At 40.5% G+C, this 24,689-nt stretch overlaps 1 protein-coding gene across 1 annotated transcript in view; it reads left to right on the top strand.

Annotated features, from left to right (window-relative positions):
• Positions 1-24,689, top strand: part of DNAH7 (dynein axonemal heavy chain 7) — a 4,771,155-nt gene that overhangs the window by 1,842,747 nt on the left and 2,903,719 nt on the right. The window contains exon 16 of the mRNA XM_044073696.1: positions 1,592-1,785. Coding sequence (XP_043929631.1) covers positions 1,592-1,785 — 194 coding nt within the window. The remainder of the gene's footprint in view (positions 1-1,591; positions 1,786-24,689) is intronic.

Here is a 24,689-nt window from a genome sequence, read left to right on the forward strand (position 1 = left end):
TTCTTGTATTCATAATGACTTTAATCATATTTTTGTCCTTTTGAATTTGTGCAGGAAAAAGACCTATGTAATCCTCCATGCACTCACATGTAATGCAGACTGAGGTGCTATTTCATTTATGAGACTGAATCATAATACTTATTCCTTCCATTTTGCTGTTTAATTTTTGTAACATCAGTACCTTCCATATTGTAAAATGCCTGCTTCTGTTCTTTTTCACTTCCTGTCTCTCATGCTCCTCTGCTCTGTGTACCCTGTTTGCTGATGCTCTGTGCTGGCATCTGTTATCAGCACTGTAGATACTAATGATTGTTATCCTCATTCCACTGATGGATTCTCCTGTTTGATCCCTGTCAAAGTCCGATGGTTATTTTCAGTATATAACATAGCTTCAGTACATCTTGAGTTCTTTAAGCTGATGTTTAAAACTTTTGAGTTCCTTACTTTTCAGTACACTAGTCAGCTTGCAGAAACTGTAACTATTAAATTCCTGTTCCTGAAAAAGGATTCAGAAAGTAAGGGTGTGGTGATTCCCATCTTCTTTCGGTTTTACATTACTGCAAAACATGTATATCAGGGTTGTGCATATCTGTATGTGTTTTGTGGGATGTTTTTCTGTTCTCCATTTGTATATCACTATCAGGGTCTATATTAGGAGAACAAAATAACGAAAGAGAGAATGTTCTTTCGTCGACACGTAAAACCCAAAGTCTGAAAACAGAGAAGTTATGAAATAGTTATTTTTTAACCAGGAAAAAAAATCGCTGTTCCAAAAAAAAAAAATTATAAAGACAAAATACCCCCCCTACTTAAATATACCAATTCCGAGATCGCACCACAGTGGAGAAAACAGCAAAGTCCCGAGAACGGCCCAGCAATTTTTTCCCTGGGGAAAAAAAATCGCTGTTCCATAACTTCGCTGTTTTCAGACTTCGGGTTTTACGTGTCAACGAAAGAGCGTTCGCTCTTTCTTCACTTCGCTCTTCTAATATAGACCCATCACTATCCCCTAGTCCATGCTTAAGCATCTATAGGAATGTAACAACACACCATGCAGATGATCACTGGGACCGGACCATAAGATGCCTAGCCATATACACCTTTAAGCAGACTCTTTTCAAGCATGTAATAGTGCTCCCCTGTCAAATCAAGCAGTGCTATACATGGTAACCCCGGTATAATTTTTTGTTTACCCATCCAGTTATTGACACTAGCCTTAAAGGTAGCCAAACTAGTATTTTGTCTGACCTGTAGTGGTAACTTATTCCATAGGCTAGGAATACGGTGAGTTAGGAAGCTCCCTCTTTAGTGAGTCTAGATTATTTTTTGGTATAGATTTAGGTCCATAGTGTGGGTGTTTGTAGAGCCACTGGTTTTGCAAAGAAATAGGAGGGCAAATAAGATGGAATCTTTCATGGCTCAAAAAGCAAAACACAGGTCACCTCATAGCAACCTGCAGATTATCAAGTATAATGTTTAAATTGTACTCAGAGCTGAGCTTTATAAGATATGCAGAAATGTTGAGTTAGTGCATCAAGAAGGCACTCGTATTTTGTGCTAAAATTTGCTGTTTCTCTACTTCTGCTTACAGGACAGCCATGTACTCGCTGTAGTAGCTATTGACAAGATGTTGGAAAAGCTTAAGAAGTCTAATGAGCTGCTGGAACTGATTCTGAAGGGACTCAATGAATATCTAGAAAAGAAACGTTTGTTTTTTCCAAGATTTTTCTTCCTTTCCAATGATGAGCTACTTGAAATTCTTTCAGAGACAAAAGATCCTACAAGGTATTATATTCTGTGCTGATGTACAAAGTAAATTTCTTATGAGAGTTTCATAGATGCAGCTTTAGAATTTATTCCGCATAAACTAATGCAGACAAGGGATTATTGTTTGTTATGACATTAAATAATTCTATGATAGGAAAACTTAATGGGAAGTTGTGATGAAAGGAGGTACTGCCAGCACAGCTAACTGGAATTTTGTAAATAATTAAATGTCATGCGTGAATGTCAAACTGATTTATACAAGATGCATGTGTTACAAATGTATTGAAACTGTATGTAGTGTATATCAAGCTGATTTGTACAGATGGTTGTGTTGAAAAGGTATTTGTAAAGTGCTTGTGTTAGAAATGTATCCATAGTGTGCCCTGCTGGAGAGAACAGAAATGTACATGCACTATTGTATGTATCGTCTTTCGGCTTTTCCCAGTTAGGTGTCGCCACACCAGAACTCCAGTCCGCTAATGATTTGTACAGTGCCGAGTTGCCAGCCCAACACCCAACCTTCAAAGAAGGCACACCATTCAAGCACCCACCTACCTGCATGTCTTTAGACGTCACTCAACCGCGGGGAGGAACATGCACTACTGTAACTGTTTAAATGTATATGCTTTAACAGAGGAAACTGGAAGGTTAACCCCAGACCACCAAACTTTAAAATATATCTGAAATTAAATCACTTTATAGGCTAGGCCATAAGGATGCTATCTCACAGGTTTCAATCCAGGCAGAGACACAAAATCTGTACTAGGAAGCTTTCTTTAATGTCTTTGGGGTGAACTAATTACTACTGTGGAAGCATGGAAGTATGGAATTGTTTTATGACTTCCAGCACCTGCCACAGATCTGAGCAAAGTCCCTTGTGTATGTATTTTTACAGGTAGGAGCTAAAACCTGTCAGCTTTTAGCAATGGGGTTTGCATGAGAACCTAGAAGTCAGATGATCAGAAGTGATGCCATCCTCAAGCTATCACTGAAGAAAAATTTTAGATATTATTTTGAGAAGTCTCTTAGTGAGACGGAGCATTCTGTATTATGTCTTGGGCCTAACAACACGAAGGCTCATTCACCACATCATCTGCCTTGCTCTATTATGTAAGTAGGGAATAGTATAATTCTCTTGAATTCAGTCAGGAATAGTGAAGCTTAGTTTAGATATTGTTTTTCTTTATTTGTCTGCATCTGTCCTTCAATGTTATTTTAAATATTTCCTGTGGTTCTGAACTCTGATGTCACTGTGAATTTATATTTAGTATTGTCTTGTTCTTTTATTATTTATTATTAAATACATTTAAACCTTTCATTGTGGGTGATCTATGTAGAACCGAAGTGAATCCTTCAAGGCCCCAGGGCCAGTGGAAACTACAGCCCAAACTGCAGAATCCTATATAAACGCATTCTACGGACATCTCCAGGAATGCATGGATCATGCTATCCCAAACAAAACCAAGACCCAATCATCCAAAGGCAGGCATCCAGTCTGGTGGACCCCTGCCATAAATAAACTGTACAACAGAAGGAGGAAGCTACTACATGATAGAGCAAAATCCCTAATAGGGAAGGCATCTCTGATCAGTACTAGCAAAAAATTACGATCCCTCATAAAATCCTCCAAGGCCAGCTTCGAGAGAAAAATTGCACAGGACACCAAAGACAATCATAAGGCTTTTTTCAGTTATGTTAGGAACCTGGGATGCAACTCCCAGACTTGTTCTGAGTTGATTCTAAACGACAAAAATACACTGAACCCACAGACATCGCCAATATCCTGGCAGACAGGTTCAGTGCAAACTTCTCCACCCCTCCCCCAAAAGAGCAAGTATCTATACCAACCGAGGGCTGCCTCCCAAACATCTCTGATGCTCAGGAGAAGGCTGCCCTCTCCAACGCCAAAAACACAGATACCATGGGACCAGATGGCGTCCCAGGTTACATGAACTCCAAGAGGAACTAATCCCTCAAATAAAACAGCTATACAATCTCAGCCTCACTACAGGATATGTGCCCACAGAATGGCGTACAGCAACAGTGGTCCCACTCCACAAAGGTGGAGCCTCTACGGACCCTGGAAACTATCGCCCCATAAGCCTGACTAGCTTAGTCTGCAAGGCTATGGAGAGGATCATCATGGAGCTCATAAACAAAGACATTGGGGACCTACAGACACTAGATCCTACCCAGTTCGGCTTTGTCAAGGGCAGATCCTGCCTTTTGAACCTGGTTGACTTCTTGAAACAGTCACCAAAGCCATAGATGAAGGGAAGGTAGTCCACACAGCCTATCTGGACCTTGCAAAGGCATTTGACACAATACCCGGCATCATAGATAAGCTATCCAGCTTAAATATAAACCCCTATGTCACAAGATGGGTCGCAAACAGGCTCAAAGACAGAACCCACAGAGTGAGAGTTGCTGGAGCCATGTCAGACTCGAAACCGTCACAAGTGGCGTCCCACAAGGTTCTGTCCTGTGACCACTCTTGTTCGGTATATACTTTTCCGAGGTACAGGCAAACGTGGGAGGACTATGGCTCACCAAGTTCGCAGATGACTGCAAACTGGGCGCCATAATCGACTCTCCAGCTGACACAAACATCCTTCAAAAAGGTCTCACAGAGACAGATAACTGGTGCCAGCACCATGGTTTAAAGCTAAATGCCAAAAAATGTATAGTCATACCCTTTGGCAAAAACAATGTGCCCGCAAATTACCACATAGGCGGAAACCCATTAAGTACAGAGAAAGTTATTAGGGACCTGGAGACCCAAGTTGATAGCAGTCTCTCCTTTGAAAACCACATTTCCAAAGTGGTTAGAAAGACCTTCTACATAGCCCACCTCATCACGAAGGGTTTCACATCTAGATCAAGAGAGGTAATCGTGCCCCTTTATTCATCCCTCATCAGGCCCATCATAGAATACAATGCTCCTTTTGGGATGTACCTTACCCGACACCTGCAGCAATTAGAAAGACCCCAAAAGTATCTCACCAAGAGGATCAAGGGTCTCAAACAGATGCCATATGCTGCTCGGTTAAAAAAACTCCAGCTCTACTCAGTTGCATACCGCCTACTTCGATCTGTGCCTGACATACAAAGATATGTCAAATCCAGAATTAATGGACATGCTCCACCTCAGTAAATCTAAATCCCTTAGAGCCACACGCTCGAGGGACTTGAACCTAAACACAGAAATAAATAGAACTTGCTTGAGGGACAGGTTCATAACCCAGAGGCTCCCTTCGCTCTGGAATAGAATTCCAGTTCATGTGAGGCAGAGCACCTCACTGAATCTCTTCTAGAAGAATCTCGATAGGTGGATGGGGGATCATAGGTTTGTCCCAGGGATTACTCCCGTGTCACTATTAGACAGAGGCACAGTAAACTAAACCTTAAAAAGGGCACAGTATACTCAAATCAAGGGGTGGCGTAAGCCATACAGAATCGGGCTATGCTTATAATTGCCCCAGGGCAGATAGCCTAGTATGAACCTATGAACCTATGAAGATAATTAAGTTTTGAGAGTATTTGCATATTTATTTGGTGACACAGTATGAGCCACTCCTAATAGCCGTGTTCTTGGTCAGAATACCATTTATATTAATATGAACTTCACTCAGTAAAATTGGACACCCTTTGTAAAGGGCCTTAATGTAGTTCGCGAAGGGTTCTGGTAGCGGTGAAAACTACCTTATAGTCTGGGCAGGAGGGGGGCATAGCTAGTAAACCTCTGCCAGCCTTTCCCAGGTGTGTGTGTGTGTGTGTGTGTGTGTGTGTGTGTGTGTGTTGCATACGTGTGCAAATCAAATCTCAAAGAGTGTGTGTGTCAGCTACTTGGGCTGGGGCAGGAAGCGCTGGTTAGACAGAGGGAATGTTGAAGGACTTGGCCTGGAACCCTGGCTAAGGACTCAACTCTATAGCTGTGCCAGTGGGGAGTCTTACTGGGGATCTGGAGAAAGAGAGAGGAACCAGCCCCAGACTGACTGTGTTCCGTGTGTTCTTTTAAGGGAAATTGTACTTGACTGTGCTTGATTTAGAGAGCTGCATCTGGAAATACTGGGTGTGTACCTGTTATCTTCCCAGTGAACATTCCCCACAGGTGCTAGTGGTGAGGGGTGAGGCTCCTTGATTACTGGCACAGAGGTGGAGGCTCATCACAGAAGTTTTTGATGGCTGAGCAAGAGAAAAGAAAAAGAAGCAAACTGATTTTGGATTATCTAAACCTGCATTTACAAAATAACAATGTATCATAGCACTAATATGTAAACTGTATTTTCATTTTAGCATTTACCTTGGATATATCGACCTCTGTTCCTCAGTTGATTTAAATTTTAGTTGGGGTGAAGAGTGAGGTACTCTATTGAAATCTCTGTTAGTATACTGTTTGCTAGAACTGGAACTATCCTCAGCACAAAAATATACAATGGTGTACTGAACATTCTTTGGTGAGATCCACTGTAGCAGTAATTTATAACATATGGGCTAACCATTAAAGTTGTGGTCATCTGAATGCCTTCTCTGTAGCTGTAGTCATTCTTGGGTAGGCTAGCAGTGGTCTCACACACCAGTCAGTGTTGGCTTCATTTGGCATTTGTCTACCATACAAAACCCATTGCCTTCTGGGACTCTCATTTCTTCTTACTACTAAAAAATTATTGGCCGTTTGCCTGCTTTTACCCAGTATATGAAAAGTTAATTTGATTCAGGCCTGCCTTAAAGCAGCAGAATCTAGAGAGTTCAGTTTTCTAAGATCAAACATCAAGGACCCTCCCTAATGTGTACTGTGATTGGATTATTCTGTTCACCAGTGATCATTCAGCATCTTTTTTTTTTCAGAAATTCTTGCAGTCATGAGTGGATGTGCACAAATATTGCATGTCATGATAGTGTGCATTGACTAAGCAAGTTGTTGCTCAAGCTTGCCAGTTTTTTTCTTCTATTTGCTCAGTTTACTTGCTGAGCCCCTGTAAAAGCTCCTGCATTCACATGTTCTTTTTCCTGTTTTTTTTTTTTTTTTTTTTTTTGTGATGATTGAAATTTGTCCTAATCCAGCATCCTCATGGAGCTAGTGGGAGGGGACCCCTTGGTATCCTGTAAATAAATTTTAGTGACTTCATTTATAATGGTGACTGCTAGAAAGAAGTCCACAATTAATGTATTTGTGCCTATGTCTTAAGTGATAACTTAATAAAGGTGTTTAAAAAACTGTTGATACAAGTGTCAGTGGCCAACATAACATGTAAAGATGAAGTAGTAAAGTAAAAACAATATGTATCCAAGTTTTACTTTGAACAAAGTGAAAATTTAACAGAAAAGATCATTTTTACCAGAATGACTTATTTACATATATACAGCTTGATATCAAGAAGGAATATAGGCAGCTGCATTAAATGACTCTTGAAAGGTGATTAAGTAATAACTGTAATAAAGCAGACCCAAGTGTATTAGGCAGTTGTAGGATTAGCTATAAAGAATGATTTAGCAACACATGGACATCAAGTCTAAGGTGCTTATACATCAACAATAAGTGAGTGGCAGTTTGGTGGGATAGTGTGTCATGCATATTATGTGCCTTATTTAACTATAATGCTAGCAACTAGATATAGCGTATGCAAATGAATGTCTGAATTGTGAGAAGCGGAAGAGGCATAGTAGGCAGAGTCGCATGTTAGCTTCCATCTCTGAAGGAGGAACATTGTATCTAATGTCTTTTTTTTGTCCTTTCAAACGTGGGTTGTCAGATCTGATGGTATCTGACCTCAGTGGCGATCTTGAAGCTTATTGGCTCCAGAACTCTGACTTCTCCCCTACCCGTAATTCCTTAGGCTGTACCTCAGATCTTGTTTGCCGTTTGAACAGCAAGTATATGCACAAGAACTCTTGTCAGCTGTAGGTTTCCATCTTATTTTCTTATTGCAGCTCCTCTCCTACCATGAGAGTTTTTCTCTCTCCATTTTCTATTTTACTTTTTCTCTTTGACAACAGATTGTTCCAGACAAATTGGTTCTGAAAATCATTCATCAAGGTTACAGATGACAGTGAGAGGAAATTCCCTCTTTCCATGGGGTCATTCCTTATCCTCCAGATCTGACGCTTTTGTGTCCATCTGTTCTTCATCATATGCTGCCCCAAGGAGTGATAGAACCAGTTCCTCCTTCCCAGGTGGAGAAGGGTTTTATACAAGGATGTTTCTAGTGCTAAAGAAACAAGATGCTTTGAGACCAGTCCTGGATCTTTCTTTTCGAAACATTTTGTGATGGTACCCAAATTCAAAACAATGTTACTTACCTCTCACTACCTCTTCTTCTTTTAAGTGTCCTGGTAACACTAGACTTAAAAGATGCTTATCATTCCATCCTATTCATCCAGAGTTCAGGCATTTTTTAAGGTCTTGTATGTCTGGATTACAGTATCAGTTATTTCCTATACCGTTTGCACTATCCACTTCACAGAGAATGTTCACAAAGTATCTAGCTCCAGTTCGAGTTCATTGCAGGTTGCACGGCATCCACATTCTCCGTATTTACATGACTTGCTTATCTTTACAAAGTGTTGGATGAGAGATTCTTAAACAAGCTAAGATTCCAGCAGAACATTCAAATATCTTTCTTCACTCCTTCACACAGGATTGTTTTCCTGGGATGTCAACTAGGCACCTCAGTTCAAAGAGCTTTTGTTCCGTAGGAAAAAAATAGACCTTTATTTAGATCTAGTCATAGGTTTTCCACTCAGACTTTGGTCACTGCAAGGGACAATATCTCAGGAGTTTGGATCTCACTGCATCTATAATTCGCATTATACCCCTGGGAAGACACCACATAAGAAAGGTACACTGGTATTTAAAATCTCTTTGGTCACAGTTTCAGCATCCTTTATCTTTTCAAATCCTTGTCCTTGATTTGTCAGAAGAGAAATATTTTGGTGGTGACAACAGATATCCCATCTGCTTGTCCAGCAATTAGACCCTTACTCCAATACTCTCTTCCAAATCATCCCTTTTCTCAAATAATAAACAACTGCTTACCATCTACAAACTACAAAAGGCTGTTGGGGTCAGTATCTATTTCAATAGTGTAGCTAGAACTTGAAAATAAAATTACTCTTTTTGACCCATTACTAAAAGACTTCCTCTCTACCTCCTGGCTTTGTCCATTCTCCTCATCTGGGACATAGGTTCATAGGTTCATACTAGGCTATCTGCCCAAGGGCATTTATAAGCCTAGCCCAGAGTTTTGTGGCTTTCGCCACCCCTTTAGTTTGAAGGATACTATGCCCATTATTTTGCTGTGCCTCTGTCAAGCAGTGACACTGAGGTAATCCCTGGGATATACCTGCGATCTCCCATCCATTGGTCAAGATTTCTCTTGAACAAAGCCAGCGAGGTGCTCTGCCTCACATGTACCGGGATTTTGTTCCACAGCATAGGGAGTCTCTGGGTGATGAATCTGTCCCTCCAGCACGTCCTATTAATAACCGTGTTAAGGTTTAAGTCTCTTGCCCTTGTAGTTCTGATGGATTTAGATTTTTTGAGGTGAAGCATGTTCATCAATTCCGGGTTGGACATGGCCTTGTATGTCAGGCACAGGTCACCTCTGAGCAGACGGTAAGCGACTGAATAGAGCTGGAGTTCCTTCAGTCGGGCAGCATAAGACATATTTTTGAGACCCTTTATCCTTTTCGTGAGGAACTTTTGGAGCCTTTCCAATTGCTGCAGGTGTCGGGTCAGATACATTCCGAATGGGGCATTGTACTCAATCATTGGTCTGATGAGTGATGAGTACAGGGCATGGATGACCTCCCTTGATCTAGATGTGAATCCCTTCATGATCAGGTGGGCGATGTAGAAGGTCTTCCTAACTACTTTGGCAACGTGAGTGTCAAAAGAAAGGTTACTGTCAACCTGGGTCCCCAGATCCCTGATAACCTCTTCTGTGCTTAGTGGATTGCCACCTATATGGTAGCTAGGGGTAACCTTGTTTTTCCCGAAGGGTATGACTATGCATTTTTTGGCGTTTAACTTTAGGCCATGGCTCTGGCACCAGTTATCCGTTTCTATAAGACCCCTCTGAAGGATATCTGTGTCAGATGTGTTCTCGACTATGGCGCCCAGTTTGCAGTCATCTGCAAACTTTGCCAGCCATAATCCTCCTGTGTTTGCTTGTACTTCTGAAAAGTAGATGCCGAACAAGAGTGGGCCCAGGACTGAGCCCTGTGGGACACCACTTGTGACAGGCTTTGAGTCTGACATGGCGCCAGCAACTCTGACCCTGTGGGTTCTGTCACTTAGCCAGTTTGCAACCCATCTTGTGACGTATGGGTTTACATTTAAGCTGATGAGTTTTTCAATGATACCTGAGTGGGGTATTGTGTCAAAATCCTTTGCCAGGTCAAGGTAGGCTGTGTGGACTGCCTTGCCCTCATCAATGGCCTTGGTGACTGTTTCGAAAAAGTCAACCAAGTTTAAAAGGCATGATCTGCCTTTGACAAAGCCAAACTGGGTTGGATCCAATGTCTGCAAGTCCCCTATGTCATTATTTATGAGATCCATTATGATCCTTTCCATAGCTTTGCAGACCAGGCTTGTCAAGTTGATGGGACGGTAATTTCCAGGGTCGGTGGAGGCACCGCCTTTGTGAAGTGGGACCACAGTTGCCGTACGCCACTCCTTGGGTACGTATCCTGAGGTGAGGCTAAGATTAAACAGCTGCCCTAACTACGGGTTTAGTTCCTCATTGAGTTCGTGGAGCACACAACCGAGGACACCATCTGGTCCCATGGATGCTGTGTTTTTCGCCTTAGAGAGAGCAGTTCTCACCTGAGCGTTTGAGATGTTTGGGGGGCTACAATCCTCTGGTATAGATATCTCTCCTTTTGGGGGGGAGGGGGGAAGAAATTTGCATTGAATCTGTCAGCCAGTATGTTGGCAATGTCTGTAGGTTCAGTGATTTTTACATCATTTTGAACTAATTCTGAGCATATCTGGGAGTTTCCTCCCAGGTTTCTAACATAGCTAAAAAAGGCCTTATGATTGTCTTTTGAGTCCTTAGAGACTTTTCTCTCAAAATTTGCCTTGGATGATTTTATGAGAGATCTTAGTTTTTTACTTATAATGATCAAGACTGTCTTCCCTTTTGGGGATTTTGCTCTATCTTGTAGTAGCTTCCTCCTTTTGTTGTAGAGCTTGTTTATGGCTGGGGTCCACCAGACTGGACGCTTGCCTTTGGTACAAAGAGTCTTTGTTTTGTTTGGGATTGCCTGATCCATGCAGTCCTGTAGGTGCTGGTAGAAGGCATTTGTAAGTGATTCAGCGACTAGAGTAATGGTTTCCACAGGCTCGGGGGCCTTGAAAGAGACCACACTAGTCTTTAGAAGTGTGAAGTCGGCTTTTGAGATGTTCTTCACTGTGGTCTTTTTTATCTGGGGTGGGGGCGGGATGTGGACTTCCAGTGAGATTAGTTTATGATCTGATCTCACCAGTGAGGGGTATACTTCCGGTGTTGAACATTGTGACCCCATATTCGTGATGATGAGATCTAGTATGTTTTCTCCTCTTGTGGGGATGGTGACTAGTTGTTCCATGGCATTTGAGTTTATGAACTCTAGGAACCCTTGGGCTAGAGTGTTGGGGCTTGAGTAGTGATCCCAGTCTATATTCGGGTAGTTGAAATTACCTAGTATGATGGTGTTTGGAGATACATTTATCCCCTCCAGTGTTTTCAGGAAAGCTATGTGAGGTTCCTGAGTTTGGGAGGGAGGCCTGTAACATGCTACAAATTGCAGAGCAGTCTTGCCTATGGTTAATTGCACCTGGATGGTCTCCGATGCATAACCTTGAGGTGTGGGTGTCCTTGAAGAATATGGACACCCCCCCCCTCCTTTCTTGGTGTTGTCCGGATTTTGGGGCCGGAACACATGATATGAGGTAAAACCTGATAGTGCCAGGGTGCTCTCAGGAGCCTTGAACCAGGTTTCAGTCACAGCACAGACATCGATGTTCTCCACACTGAGAAGGGCTTCGAGTGCGTGCATCTTGAGGTTGAGACTTCTGGCATTGAGCAGCATTACCATTAGTTTTTTTCCTTTTTTGTGTTCTAGGGTGGTAGGTTTAGAATTTGAGCCTTGCCTAAAAAAGGCACTATGGGGGTGGCAAGAGCCTTTGCCAATATCCGGAAGCCCAGGGGTGACAGGTGCAAGCCGTCCCTTGCGAAGCAGCGTGGCTTGTCTCAGACACCCTTCATCCCCTTTCTTATACCTCCTTTTAAAGCACTAAATTACATAACTTGCTTATCTCCTTCCAATACCTCACTTTATTGTACTTCTTAAAATACTATATCTACTTCTAATTAGCACAACAAAATTGCTATTCCAGCACTACTTCTCTATTAGCACTCAAACTTGTTTATCTCTTCTAATAAATTACTCTGTTGTATGTCATAAATTCCTCCTACCTCTCTTATATACTACCCTTCTATCTGTAAAGGCTTAGTACAAGATTTGTAAATTAATGTTTGTGAATATCCTTGCAGATTTCATTATATTGACTATTATGCTATGTATTCACTGAAACTGCATTATAAAATCTATTATTTTAACTACTCATTGCATTAAATATGGTACCTTGGAGCTTTTCACCCTGGACCTACACTGAAAAAGGGCACTTGTTTCCAGTCGGACTTTCCCAGTAAACAAATGTCTATAAATAAATAAATAAATAAATATCCTTAAATCCAGGTCTCCTCTTCTCGTCCCTGCTGCAAAGCAGTCGGTCAGCACAGACACTTCAGTCTTTGCATAGGAAGCAGTTTCAAGAGGGATAAAAGTGAAGGGGATGTGGCACACCAAGTACAGACACAAACACATAAATATCAAGGAGTTGCTTGCCTTGATCAGGGTACTCAACTCTCTGATCCATCTTTGGTCCCTGGGACATCTTCAAGTGGTTACAACCAATGCCACAGTCATGTAGTACATCAACAATTAAGGGGGAACCAAGTTGTATCCCCTATGTAGTCTAGCCATGTTAGCTTGGGATATAGCTTCACAGCACAGTCTTACTCTACAAGCATCCTACATTCTGTCGGCCAACAATTGTGTGGCAGACAAGCTGAGTAGGACTTGGTCAGACCCTCATGAATGGAAACTAGATCAGGAGGTCTTCCAAGATTTGATCCATCTGTGGATAATTCCTCAGGTAGATCTCTTTGCCTCACCTCTGAACAATCAACAGGCAAGAAGGGTAGTGGAGTTGCAAGTTCTTATGGTAAGTCAACCTGATCTCATTTTCCATTGGGACAGGATTTCTTTGAGAACTAATTATTTTATGCCTAAAGTGATATCTGAGTTTACTTTAAGCCAAAGTATCCATCTCTCTGTTTTCTTTCCTGAACCTAAAAATGAGGGAGAAAGGACAACCCATACCTTGGATGTCCCCAGACAACTCAGACACTATCTTGAAAGAACTAAATCTTTCAGATCTTCACATCAATTGTTCAGTTCTTGTGAAAGTAAGAATAAGGGACAACCTGTGTCAAAGCAGACTATTTTCAAATGTTTGTCTAAGGCTATTACCTTTTGCTGTACTCTTCATAACAAAACTCTTCCGGGCATGGTCAAGGCACACTCTACCACGGCCTTGGCTTCATCTATGGCTGTTTGGAAAGGGTTGGATTCCAAAGGTATTCTAGAAGCAGCAACTTTGTTCACACACAGACATTTACAAGGCCTTACAATCTTGATTCCTTGTCTAAGTCCAGATTAGGGTTTGCTAGGTCCATTCTCCAAGTGCTCTTGGACCCTTCCATTTCCATTTCACAAATGTAAGCTAGGATAATGTAACCATATAGCTAAAGCTACTGCAACAGTGATCAGTTTGATGAACATTATATTTTCCATAACAGTAGATATTCAAATGATCACTACTGCAGTAGCTTCTCCCTCCTTCCTATTTCCCCTTATATTGTGTGTATGTTTTTAATGCCAGGTTGTGGACATTTACCTTTTGTTGTTCCCAGCATTGTTATTTCAGGGCTCAGCCTCCCTCTCTCTCTGCTAACAAGAAAGCTGTGAAGGGTTTCACACCCAAACTTCTCCTTTAATCAGCTTAGCTCAAGCTGTCTCACAGTTTGGGCATGTAGAAGGTGCCCTGAAGCTTTATAAGTTGGGCAGCTGTTATATCTAACCCATATAGCTAAGGGTCCTGCAGTAGTGATCATTCAAACATCTACTGTTATGGTAAGCTCAATTTACATAACTGTACTTTATATCAAGTCTGTGGCTGGTATTCCAAAGTTAAGGGTGTCTTGCATAGATTTATATGGAGGGTAGGATCTCCTCACAAATTTTCTTCAACGTTAATGTTTTATTATAAGAGAAGGTATAGGATGGGTGACCCAGAATTATTTTCCTTAGCATATATTTGATTTAATTATTTAAATTTGAATGTATTGATCAATGACAGTCACCCTTTTGTCTGGTTTTAGCTGCAAGGTTTGTCTTTTTATGTTTTTAATACTTTTATTAAATTATCACTTAAGGTGCAGACAATATACATATATAGAAAAGAAAACAAACCATGTTAACATGTTCACAGTTACAAATATTGTACGTCACATACATGCTTTTATACAGTTGCCATCAATTTAACATTACATAAATTGCTCAATTTCTGCCTTCCCTTAAACTTTACTCCTCGTCCAAATCATTATTTTCCATGTATTGTTCCCACAATTTCCATTTTTTTTCTATGTAGTTTGCTCCTACCCTTTTCTAGATATCGCATTTCCATTTTTTTTATCTGTGTAAAATCTTCACTGCTTTAAGGACAGTTGGTTTAAACTTTGATTTCCATTTTCTAGAAATTGCTTTCTTGACAGCCACTAGAATTAAACTTAACAAGGCCTTACTCTGTCTAGGCAATTAATATCTTGTGTCCCAGTTCAAAAAATCATTTCCTTACATCCATTTGCTTACCCAGTATTTCTAACAAAGTACTCTGTAGGGAATTTTTTTAAAGTCTGCCAACTCATTACACTCACACAAAAAACATATGCTCCCAGTTCACACCTCCAAAATTTGTCACTTATCTGAAGAAAATTTCTTTGGAGTCTGCTTGGGGTATAAAATACCTATGCAAAATTTCTAAGCAAAAATTCAAAATCTTCTATACTTATTTGGGAGTCATAGTTATGTCCTCCCAATGTTTTCTTATGAATCACTTATCCAGTCTGTTTTATCAATCTTTAAACAAAACAGAAAGGTCCAAACCAGTAAAGATGAATTAGAAGAAGCACACCATAATCCACTAGAATTCATTTATTTAGCGCTTTCGTTTTTTAGTAAAAAATGTCATCAGAATAAAATACATCAACCCACTGACCCAACTTATATTCCTACACTTAATTAACATAATTGAATAATTCATTGCAACAATAATTACCTAAAAGGTGTATACCCCTTAAAAACATAATTCCATAATATTATGTCTTTCCCTATATACACACACACTAATATAAAGATAGACAAATGAATAAATATAATGAACTGATACCACTCAACATATGATACATAAAATATTGTTTACATAAAACCTTCAGCTTTGAGCCTAAGAATGGAACTTATAGAAATGGTACTATTCAAACCTGGTTGTTCGGTGGCATTAGATCTCATTTGCCATCTTAGTTCCCTTAATTCTAAAAAAATCATTGAGCGGGCCACCTCTGTTCCCCAATGTTACTTGCTCTAGGACTGTAAACTTAAAGCTATGTCTTCCCTATATAAAAACTTGGGCACATATTACATAAGGCAAGGTAGACTACTGCCTTACTACTGCAAGAAGATTTTTTTTTATGGACATGCTTACCATAATTGGGTATTACTATCTCAGCGCCTTGTATGATGTATTTACATTGTAGGCAGAAGCCACATTTAAACATTTTTCTCAATCTTTACTAACCTCCTGTTATTGATTCCTGTAGGTATCATGTAGTATTTTACATGCCTACTAATTATTGGTTCCCTATTAGAAGACCGAAGATGCATTCATTCGAATGCATCTTGGTTGAACTCAAAAGCCTGAAACGGCAAAATATCGAAGGGGGTTTTAAGAAAATTCTTTCCCTGGGAAAGAATTTGCTTGGCCACTTCATTACTTTGCCATTTTTGGCACTGTAGTGCAGTCTCGGAGTTGGTACATTTAAGTAGGGGGGGGTGTGTGGGGTGCAGACTCTCCCATCGGGGGGGTGGGGGGCCTAAGCCCCCGACTTAATGTAATCTTTAAAGTGCTTTTTATTTATTTATTTGGAGCAGCGATTTTTTTTTTTCCCTAGGAAAAAAATCGCTGTTCTGACCGTTCTAAATTGTAAGCTTTCGCTTACATAGGGTTGATTAATCACCATTCGCTTTTTTAAGGCTCGGTGAGCTAATATAGACCATAATTATCATAGGTTCATAGGGAAGTACTAGGCTAGCTGCCCTTACAGGCCCTTTTAAGTTTAGCCAGTTCCTTTTTTTTTAATTAAACAAGAACCATCTTTATTAAATTATCACTTAATGACATAAGCAATAATACATCTATATAAATGAAAACAAACTGCACTGACATAATTTCAGTTGCAAACATTACACATCACTTATAATATTTCTAGTCACTGTTAATCAAATGTTACATAGCTCATTCAAATCCTATCTTCTTTTAAACCTCATTCCTAGTTTGCATGTTTTGTTCCCACAATTTCCATTTTTTTTCTGTGTAACTTGCTCCTACCCTTTTCTAAATATCCCATTTCCAGTTGTTTCATTTCCGTTACTATATTCACTACTTCTAGTACAATTGGTTTAGACTTTTATTTCCATTTCCTAGTAATTGCTTTTTTGGCAGCCACCATAGTTAGACTCAGCAAGGCCTTACTATGTCTAGGCATTTCCGATTCTGTATCATAGCTCAAAAAAAAAATTTCCTTAGTCATACCAATTTGCTCACCCAGTATTTCTGATAGAGTAGTTGGAAGGGAGATTTTAAAGTTTGTCAATTCATTACTCTCCCAGAAAATGTTTCCATTTACTCCTCTCTTCCCTGCCAAGTTCCCTTTTTTTGTGTGAAATAACCTATCCCATTTGGTTATAGATCGGCCTTACCCATGCCATGGTCGAGAATTCTATAATTACCCCCAATGGGAATAACTGGGATCATACCAAAGATAATTTGTGGGGATCCATGCATGGCATAAAGCATTTAGGAGCTGCATCTGTCCATTGGTAGTAGAGGGAGCAGTCCTGGGGTAAATCTGGTGTTTCCCATCCATAAATCTAGTTTGCACTTGAAAACAGACAGGGATGAACTTTTTTATGTGGATGGGGAGTCTGTTCTATAGTGGTGGTATCATCTATGAAATATACCTGTCCCTCCAAACCATTCTGTTAATGGTGCATAAGAGATTCATATCCCTAGGCTGAATATTTCTGATGACATTTGTCTTGAGAATGTGCAGTAAACCCATCAGTAATATTTGAGGATGCTTTGTACGTCAGACATAGGTCAGCTCTTAGCAGTCTGTAGGATACCAAGCATAGCGACATGGCTTTGAATCAGTCCTTTTAGGACATGTTATTTAGACCTTGTATACTTTTAGTAAGGTATTTCTGTGGAGATTCCAGTTGTATGCATCTATACAGATACATGCCAAAAGGGGCATTGTGTATATATATATATATATATATATATATACACACACACATATATATATATATATATATATATATATATATATATATATATATATGTGTACACACACACACACACACATATATATATATATATATATATATATATATATATATATATATATATATAAAAGGATTGGCCTAATAAGGATTGAGTAAAGGGGGACAATGACATGCCTAGATCTAGATTCAATCCTTTTGTTTATAAGCTGTGTAATATAGAAGGACTTTCTTACAGCAATAGATACATGTTGGACAAATGTTAGGTCACTGTTCACATAAGTTTCCAAAGCCCAAACAACTGGGTCAGCTGTTAGGGGCATATTGTCAATATAGTATTTCCCTGGGTTAGATGACTTCCATAGGATGCAATAATGTATTTTTTGGCATTTAGTTTCAGACCATGATTTTGACACCAGTTATTTATTTGAGGAAAACCTTCATGCAGGATGGCCAAGTTATTTGGGGATTCAATGACTGCTCCTAGCTTGTAGTCATCTGCAAACTTAGTCAGCCAGTGCTCTTTTATATTGGCTTTTACTTCAGAAAAGTAGATGACAAACAGGAGAGGTCCCAACACAGAGCCTGGGGGACTCCACTGGTGACTGGTGTCTTTGTGGAGGTAAATTCTCCTATTTTGATTTTCTGCTACCTATCTGTGAGCCATTTGGCAGTCCTGTGGGTGACATGGGAGTTTATTCCCAGTTTATTTAGCTTTCTACTATGTCTGATTGAGGAATTGTGTTAAAAGCTTTGACCATGTCAAGGTATGCACCACATCTAATGCACAAGTCCGGCGATAACTTTGGTAATACCAATATCCTGCAACAGTTAGTCCATTTTTCTAACAGGGGTACAAGCATCTTTGAGCTTGTACTCCCAAATATGAGGGAGCGATGTTTCTCATCCAATATAATGTCCTTGCTCAACAGATCTGACCATAAGGCAATATTGCTTTAAATAAAAATTAAATTCAGGGACTCTGTGCAACTAAAAACCCTTAGAAACTATTCCAAAGCTAACCTCTCTCTACTAAGCAACATCTTGGCTAAATTCCAAAATCCCCAAACCCATTAAACACCATAGTATATGCTGAGCTACTTTTAAAATCCCTGTACCACCATATTGATAAAAGTATAAACCAAGCTCAATTGTATTAAAAACAAACTCAAAAGAAAAGCCACCCTAGTGGAATCACAGTATGAATTGGTTATACAATAAATGAGAAAAAAATCTTGATCAAGCATAAGAGGAACAAAGGCCAACATACTAAAAAAACCCTGACCAAAAAAACAGGCAGCCAAGAGGGTCAATTAATACTTCAGATAGTAAAGTTGAAGGAAAAAATAACTTCTCAGGCAAAGAACAACCACAAAGCTTTCTATAGCTCTGTCTGTTACCTTAAGGGAAATATGCAACAAAACATCTTAAATGGCATCACTCACACTGAACCATTGTCATCCTTTTGGCTGATAGGTTCAGCTCAAATTTCATTTCTCCACCCTCTCTCCCCCTGATAGTCTAAAGTAAATACTACATACCATAATCTCCCCACCCATTACTAAGGAACAAGTCTTCATTGCACTTTCCAAGGCCAAAAACACTGCATCATTGGGCCTCAGTAACATCCCGGGATGTATACTAAATAGCATGGAACATGGTCTGTCTGGTCCACTTAAATCACTTTTCAACTGGAACCTACAGTCAGGTTTTGTACTCAAGGAATGGAAGATGGCTACAGTCATTCCCTGCCAAGGAGCCCCAACCACCAATCTGGGTAATTACAGGCCGATAAGTCTGACCAGCCTCATATATAAGGCCATGGAACGAATCATCCTGAACATGATAAATGAGAACATAGGTAAACTGCAAGCACTGCACACATCACAGTTTGGCTTTGTTAAAGGATGGTCATGCCTACTAAGTCTTGTGGACTTCTTTGAAAGGGTCACCAAACCAGTAGGTGAGGGCAAGACAGTGTAAGGCTTTTGATACAATACCCTACTCAGGCATTACAGACAAGCTCACTAAATTAGGTATAAACCCTTTTATCACCTGCTGGATATCCAGCTGGATCACTGATAGGACTCAGGAGGTCAAAATAAGTGAGGCCACCTCCACCAAGAGGCCAGTCATTAGCAGTGTCTCCCCAGAGCTAAGTACTGGGCCCACTCCTTTTTGACATCTATCACTCTGAAGTCAATGCAAAAGCTGAAGGTTTATGGCTGACCAAGATTGCAGATAATTGCAAGATGGGGGTTATCATCGATTTCCATGCAGACACTAGCATTCTTCAGAAGGAATATCTCTGAATAACAAATGATGCCAAAGCCATGGTCTTCAACACAATGCAAAGAAATGCATAATTGTACCCTTTGGGAAGTCAACCATGCCAGCTAATTACCATGTTGATAACATGCCCCTATGATTCGACCTAGTCGTCAGGGATCTGGCTACTCACATAGACAGTAGCCTTACCTTCGACCACCATGTGGCTACATTGGTGAGGAAATCCTTTTATGTTGCGCAACTTATAAGTAAAGGCATGGCATCTAGGTCCAAAGAGGTCATTATCCCACTGTACTCTGCCCTTATCAGACCAATCATAGAGTACAATGCTCCCCTTGGTATGTACCTGACCAGACATATGCACCAACTAGTCACCGCAAAGGTTCCTTACAAAAAGAATATAAGATGCAACACACCTGCCTGATATAGAGTGGCTTAAAGCCCTTTCCCTTTACTCAGTCTCCTATACATTGCTGAGGGGTGATCTGTGTTTGGCTTACAAGCCATCTGTAAATCCCACACTTATGAATGTCCTGCATATTCGTAAGCCAAACAGTTCCAGAAATACAAGGTCTAAGGACCTGAATTTTGCCTGTGACTTAAAGGAAACATGCTGGAGAGAGAGTTATTTGTCCCAGAGACTGCTCCTCCCATGGAACAGGCTTTCCATTCATGTGAAGCTGAGTTCATCTATTACCCAACCAGTGGATGAGAATAGAAAATTTACACCGGGCCTGACACCTTTGTCCCTTATAGACTGGCCCTCAATGTCCTTTTTGGATGCAGGCTGTCATTATTCTTTTGGAAAAACTCAGCTAGGCTTAAAAGGACTCCCAGGTCATTAACCTATTAGCAATCTGTGAATCATTAATCAAGTGTTTGGAGGTTCCCTGTGTCCTGATTGATTAATTTCTTGATAGGTCTTTCCATGAATTTGCATATGAGGCTGATCAGATTTATGAGTCTGTATTTGGAAACACCTTTGACATTCTTTTAGCTATTATAGACATAAACACTTTATAATCATGGTTTAAAATTGAAATGGTCCTGTATGAAGCTGGGTCTGATGAGTTTTTACTGTCTTTAGGTATTACAGCCACCACAGCTTTCTTCAAAGATGTTGGTGCTTCCCCTCATTTTAAAATACTCTTAAGCAAAATTTTCCAGATCACTTTTTTCCCCTCCTATCTTCCAAACTTCCACAAGAATACCATCTATTCCTGGAGACTTACATGCAGATGTATTATATGTCACCATTTGTATCTCATTTCCTCATTTTTTAACTGTTAAATCTTGAGCCTTATCTACCTCTAACCTTGGCATACTTAAGTCTTCCTTAAGTATTTCCATTTGATGATCACCAGAAAGCTTAATAACTGCTTTATAGGTGATAGTTTGGAATCTATATTCTGATCCTGATGAGAGTAGGAGCAGAGTGCATTGATCCCTGACTCTTTCTGGTTGGAGAGTAAGTGTCTGTCCTTAACATACCTGATTGGTCTGGTTGCTATTAGAGGCATCTACCAGAAAAAGGCTACATGCCTGCAGACCCTTGCATCATCTGGGAAAAGACTGTGGATCACCAAATGGGCCAGATGAGAGAAGAAGCAAAGGAGTATTGTATCCCAACAGAGTGAAGCATTGAAACCAGCATTAGTAGTAGCCAGGCAGTAGACATTCATGCGATTCCCCACTTTTCATCATTTTTGACATGCTGTCTTTATTTTTTAGTAAGTACTGCTTGATTTCTTTCTAACTTCAGAATGCCTGCCTAAATACTTCATCCTTAAATTATCAGGGTCTACGTATTAGTTTCCCCTCAAATGTTTGCAGTGCTCTGTACAGACTCGGACACCTTAAGTGACATTTTTTCTGTAAAAGAAATATATAAGGAAACAGCTCCAGTACTTAGTAATATTGACCATCTCTCCTGGCATGTCTAAAGATCAGTTCCCTGTGCTTTTTCCTATTAACCTGGTGAACTTGGGTATTCTGAGGCAGTGTAGCAACTGCCTCATATACACAGACAACCCTCTCCTCTTACCTTCCAACACTCAGACTTGTGAGAGATGCACTTGTATATCCAAACTGGAAGCCACACACTCTCAAGCCAAGACCGGAATAGCTGGTCAAGAAGAGAAAGTCAACAACTGCACCACACCACATGCAACACACAGCCCTCCAGAACACCCACCATCACAGCTCTCACATAAAAACACAAACCACACTCCCACTTTTGCGGAGGCTCTCAGTAGAAATCTACCCAAACAGCAGAGACCTCCAAGGCAGAAACGCATTCAACCACCACAACACAGCACAAACCACAAGACACATAGTTCACCTACACAGTGTATCCCTCAACCTAAGCCCCTAAGGCAAAACAGCTTGCCCAATACACTAATCATAGGTGACTCAATAGTGAAGCACATTGATGTCCCACTCACTAGGTTGAATAAGGAGAAGGTAACAGTTAGCTATCTATCAGGTGCCAGAATCTGACACATAACACGCACTCAGGTCACTCCACAACAAGTGCAAGTATGACTCTGTCACTGTGCATGTGGGTGTGAATGACCTGAGATGCACCTTCCTGGACTACATGAAAAGAGACACGGAGGAGCTCTCGGATTATGTGACCTAGGCAGGTATGACCCTCGCCCTGAGCAGCATCCTACCATCGCCCAAAATGATACTGCAGTACAAGCAAAAAATGATTGACTTCAACAATTGGCTAAGTTTCTGGTGTCATTCTAAGGGGATCCAGTATCTGTCTGCTTGTGATGACATGATTGACAGACCTCGATGCTTTGCCAGAGATGGCCTGCATATGTCACCCGTGGGTTTCCGGATACTGGCTAAGGCTCTTGCCACCCCTATAGTGCCTTTTTTAGGTGATATTCCAAAGACCAAATTACCACTGTAACAGCTATAAATAAATGCAATCTGAGGGTCATGCTGCTCAGTGCTAGAAGTCTAAATCTCAAGATGCACTTGCTCAAAGCACTCCTCAAAATGGAGAACATCGACATTTGTGCTGTAATGGAGACCTGGTTTAAAGCACCCCAGCTCTACCAGACTATAACTCATTCCACATCTTTTGGTCCCAGAACATGGACCGAACCTCCAAAGGTGGTGGTGTCTCCATATTCATAAAGGATATGCACACCTCCAGACTAGTAGCCCAGCATAACGCATTTGAGATACTTCAGGTACAACTAGCATTGGGTAAGATGGCAATTCACGTCATAGCCTGCTATATGTCCCCAACCATGTCTCAAGACACTCGCTCCACATTCCTAAGCACCCTGGAAACTATTAGGGTCCAACCCAACACTGTCATACTAGGTGACTTCAACTACCTCTCCATCAACTGGGAAAACCACTCATGCACCAATACACTGGCCCAATGCTTCCTGGAATTCATCAGTTCCAATGCCCTGGACCAGCTCATTCTTACCCCCACTAGAGGAAGCAACATCCTTGACCTGGTTATTACTAACATGGGCAACCGTTGCTCTACACCAATAGTCAATTCCTCCCTGGTTAGATCCGAACACAAACTAATCACCATGGAAATCCACATCTCACTCACACCCCTTGCAAAGATAACCACCATGAAAAACTTCTCCAAAGCTGACTTTGGACTCCTAAAAACAGAGGTGGCTAACTTCATGGCACCCATTTTAATGGAAAATAGATGTATGACTGCCAAATCATACATCAATGCACTGTACGAACATGTACATAAATGCATGGAACTAGCCATACCCAACAGAATCAAGACACTCTCCTCCAAAAAAAGGAAGCCAATCTTGTGGTTCTCTGCCATTAATAAACTCTACAACAGAAGGAAGAAACTATTGCAGAAAAAAGGTAAAGTCCCAAGATTGGAAAAACTCCCTTATTAGCTTCAAGAAAAAGCTGAGATCCCTCATCAAAACATCTAAAGCCAGCTATGAAGGCAGAATTGTGGCAGACACTAAAAACAACCACAAAGCCTTCTACAATTATATCAAGGATCTCCACGGCAATACCCAGGTTTGCTCTGAGTTACTGCACAATGTTACCTCCTGTACTGACCCAACAAATATTGCCAACATACTGGCCAACAGATTCAGTGCCAACCTTACCCCCCCAAAGGACCAATCACAATATTGGAGGAATGCCAGGCACCCAGCATTATTGCAGCACAGGTTAAAGCTGCATTGTCCAAGGCCAAGAATACAGCTTCCATGGGACTTGACAATATCTCTGGATGTGTTCTACATGAAGTACAAAGTGAACTGGCACATCTATGTGCCCTTTTCAATCACAGCCTCACCTCAGGCTTTGACCCTACCAAATGTATCCACAAAAAGCAAAATTACCCAGGAACAGGTAAAAGGTGCGGTACAAAACTGAAAATTTGAAGTAAAAAACAAGTACCGAACCAACACGGCTTGGTAAAAACCTCTATTTATTAAACAAATTAGAAAGTAATAAAAAGTGAGAACTTTCACGATAACACTATTTCTTTTTCAGACTAATAAACAAGTAGAAAGACATGCGTTTAAAAACAAGGCAGAACCAATCAGCTGTCATATGCAAATCTGATGAAATAATTAAAAGGTACACACACAAACAATGCAACAATTGTAATAAAAACATGGGAAACAGTATGAATAAAATGTTAAGTTTAAAAACAACATTAATCTTTAAGCAGGTGTGTTTTCAAGAAAGGTTTAAGGCTAGAAACACCATTTAAACTAGGCAGTTCTCTGCATTCAAGAGCAAGATCCATTTCTGCTCAGCCCTTTCTGTTTTATTAGATGTATCACCCCATATAATACTAACATCCAAAACCTGGAGTACAAAGAACGTAAAAGTGTGTTCTGAGCCATGCAAACCAATGTGCTATGCTAAGG

The sequence above is a fragment of the Protopterus annectens genome, chromosome 6.part0 (assembly GCF_019279795.1).
Source record: "Protopterus annectens isolate FY-2018-M chromosome 6.part0, PAN1.0, whole genome shotgun sequence".
In the NCBI taxonomy this organism is placed as follows: domain Eukaryota; kingdom Metazoa; phylum Chordata; order Ceratodontiformes; family Protopteridae; genus Protopterus; species Protopterus annectens.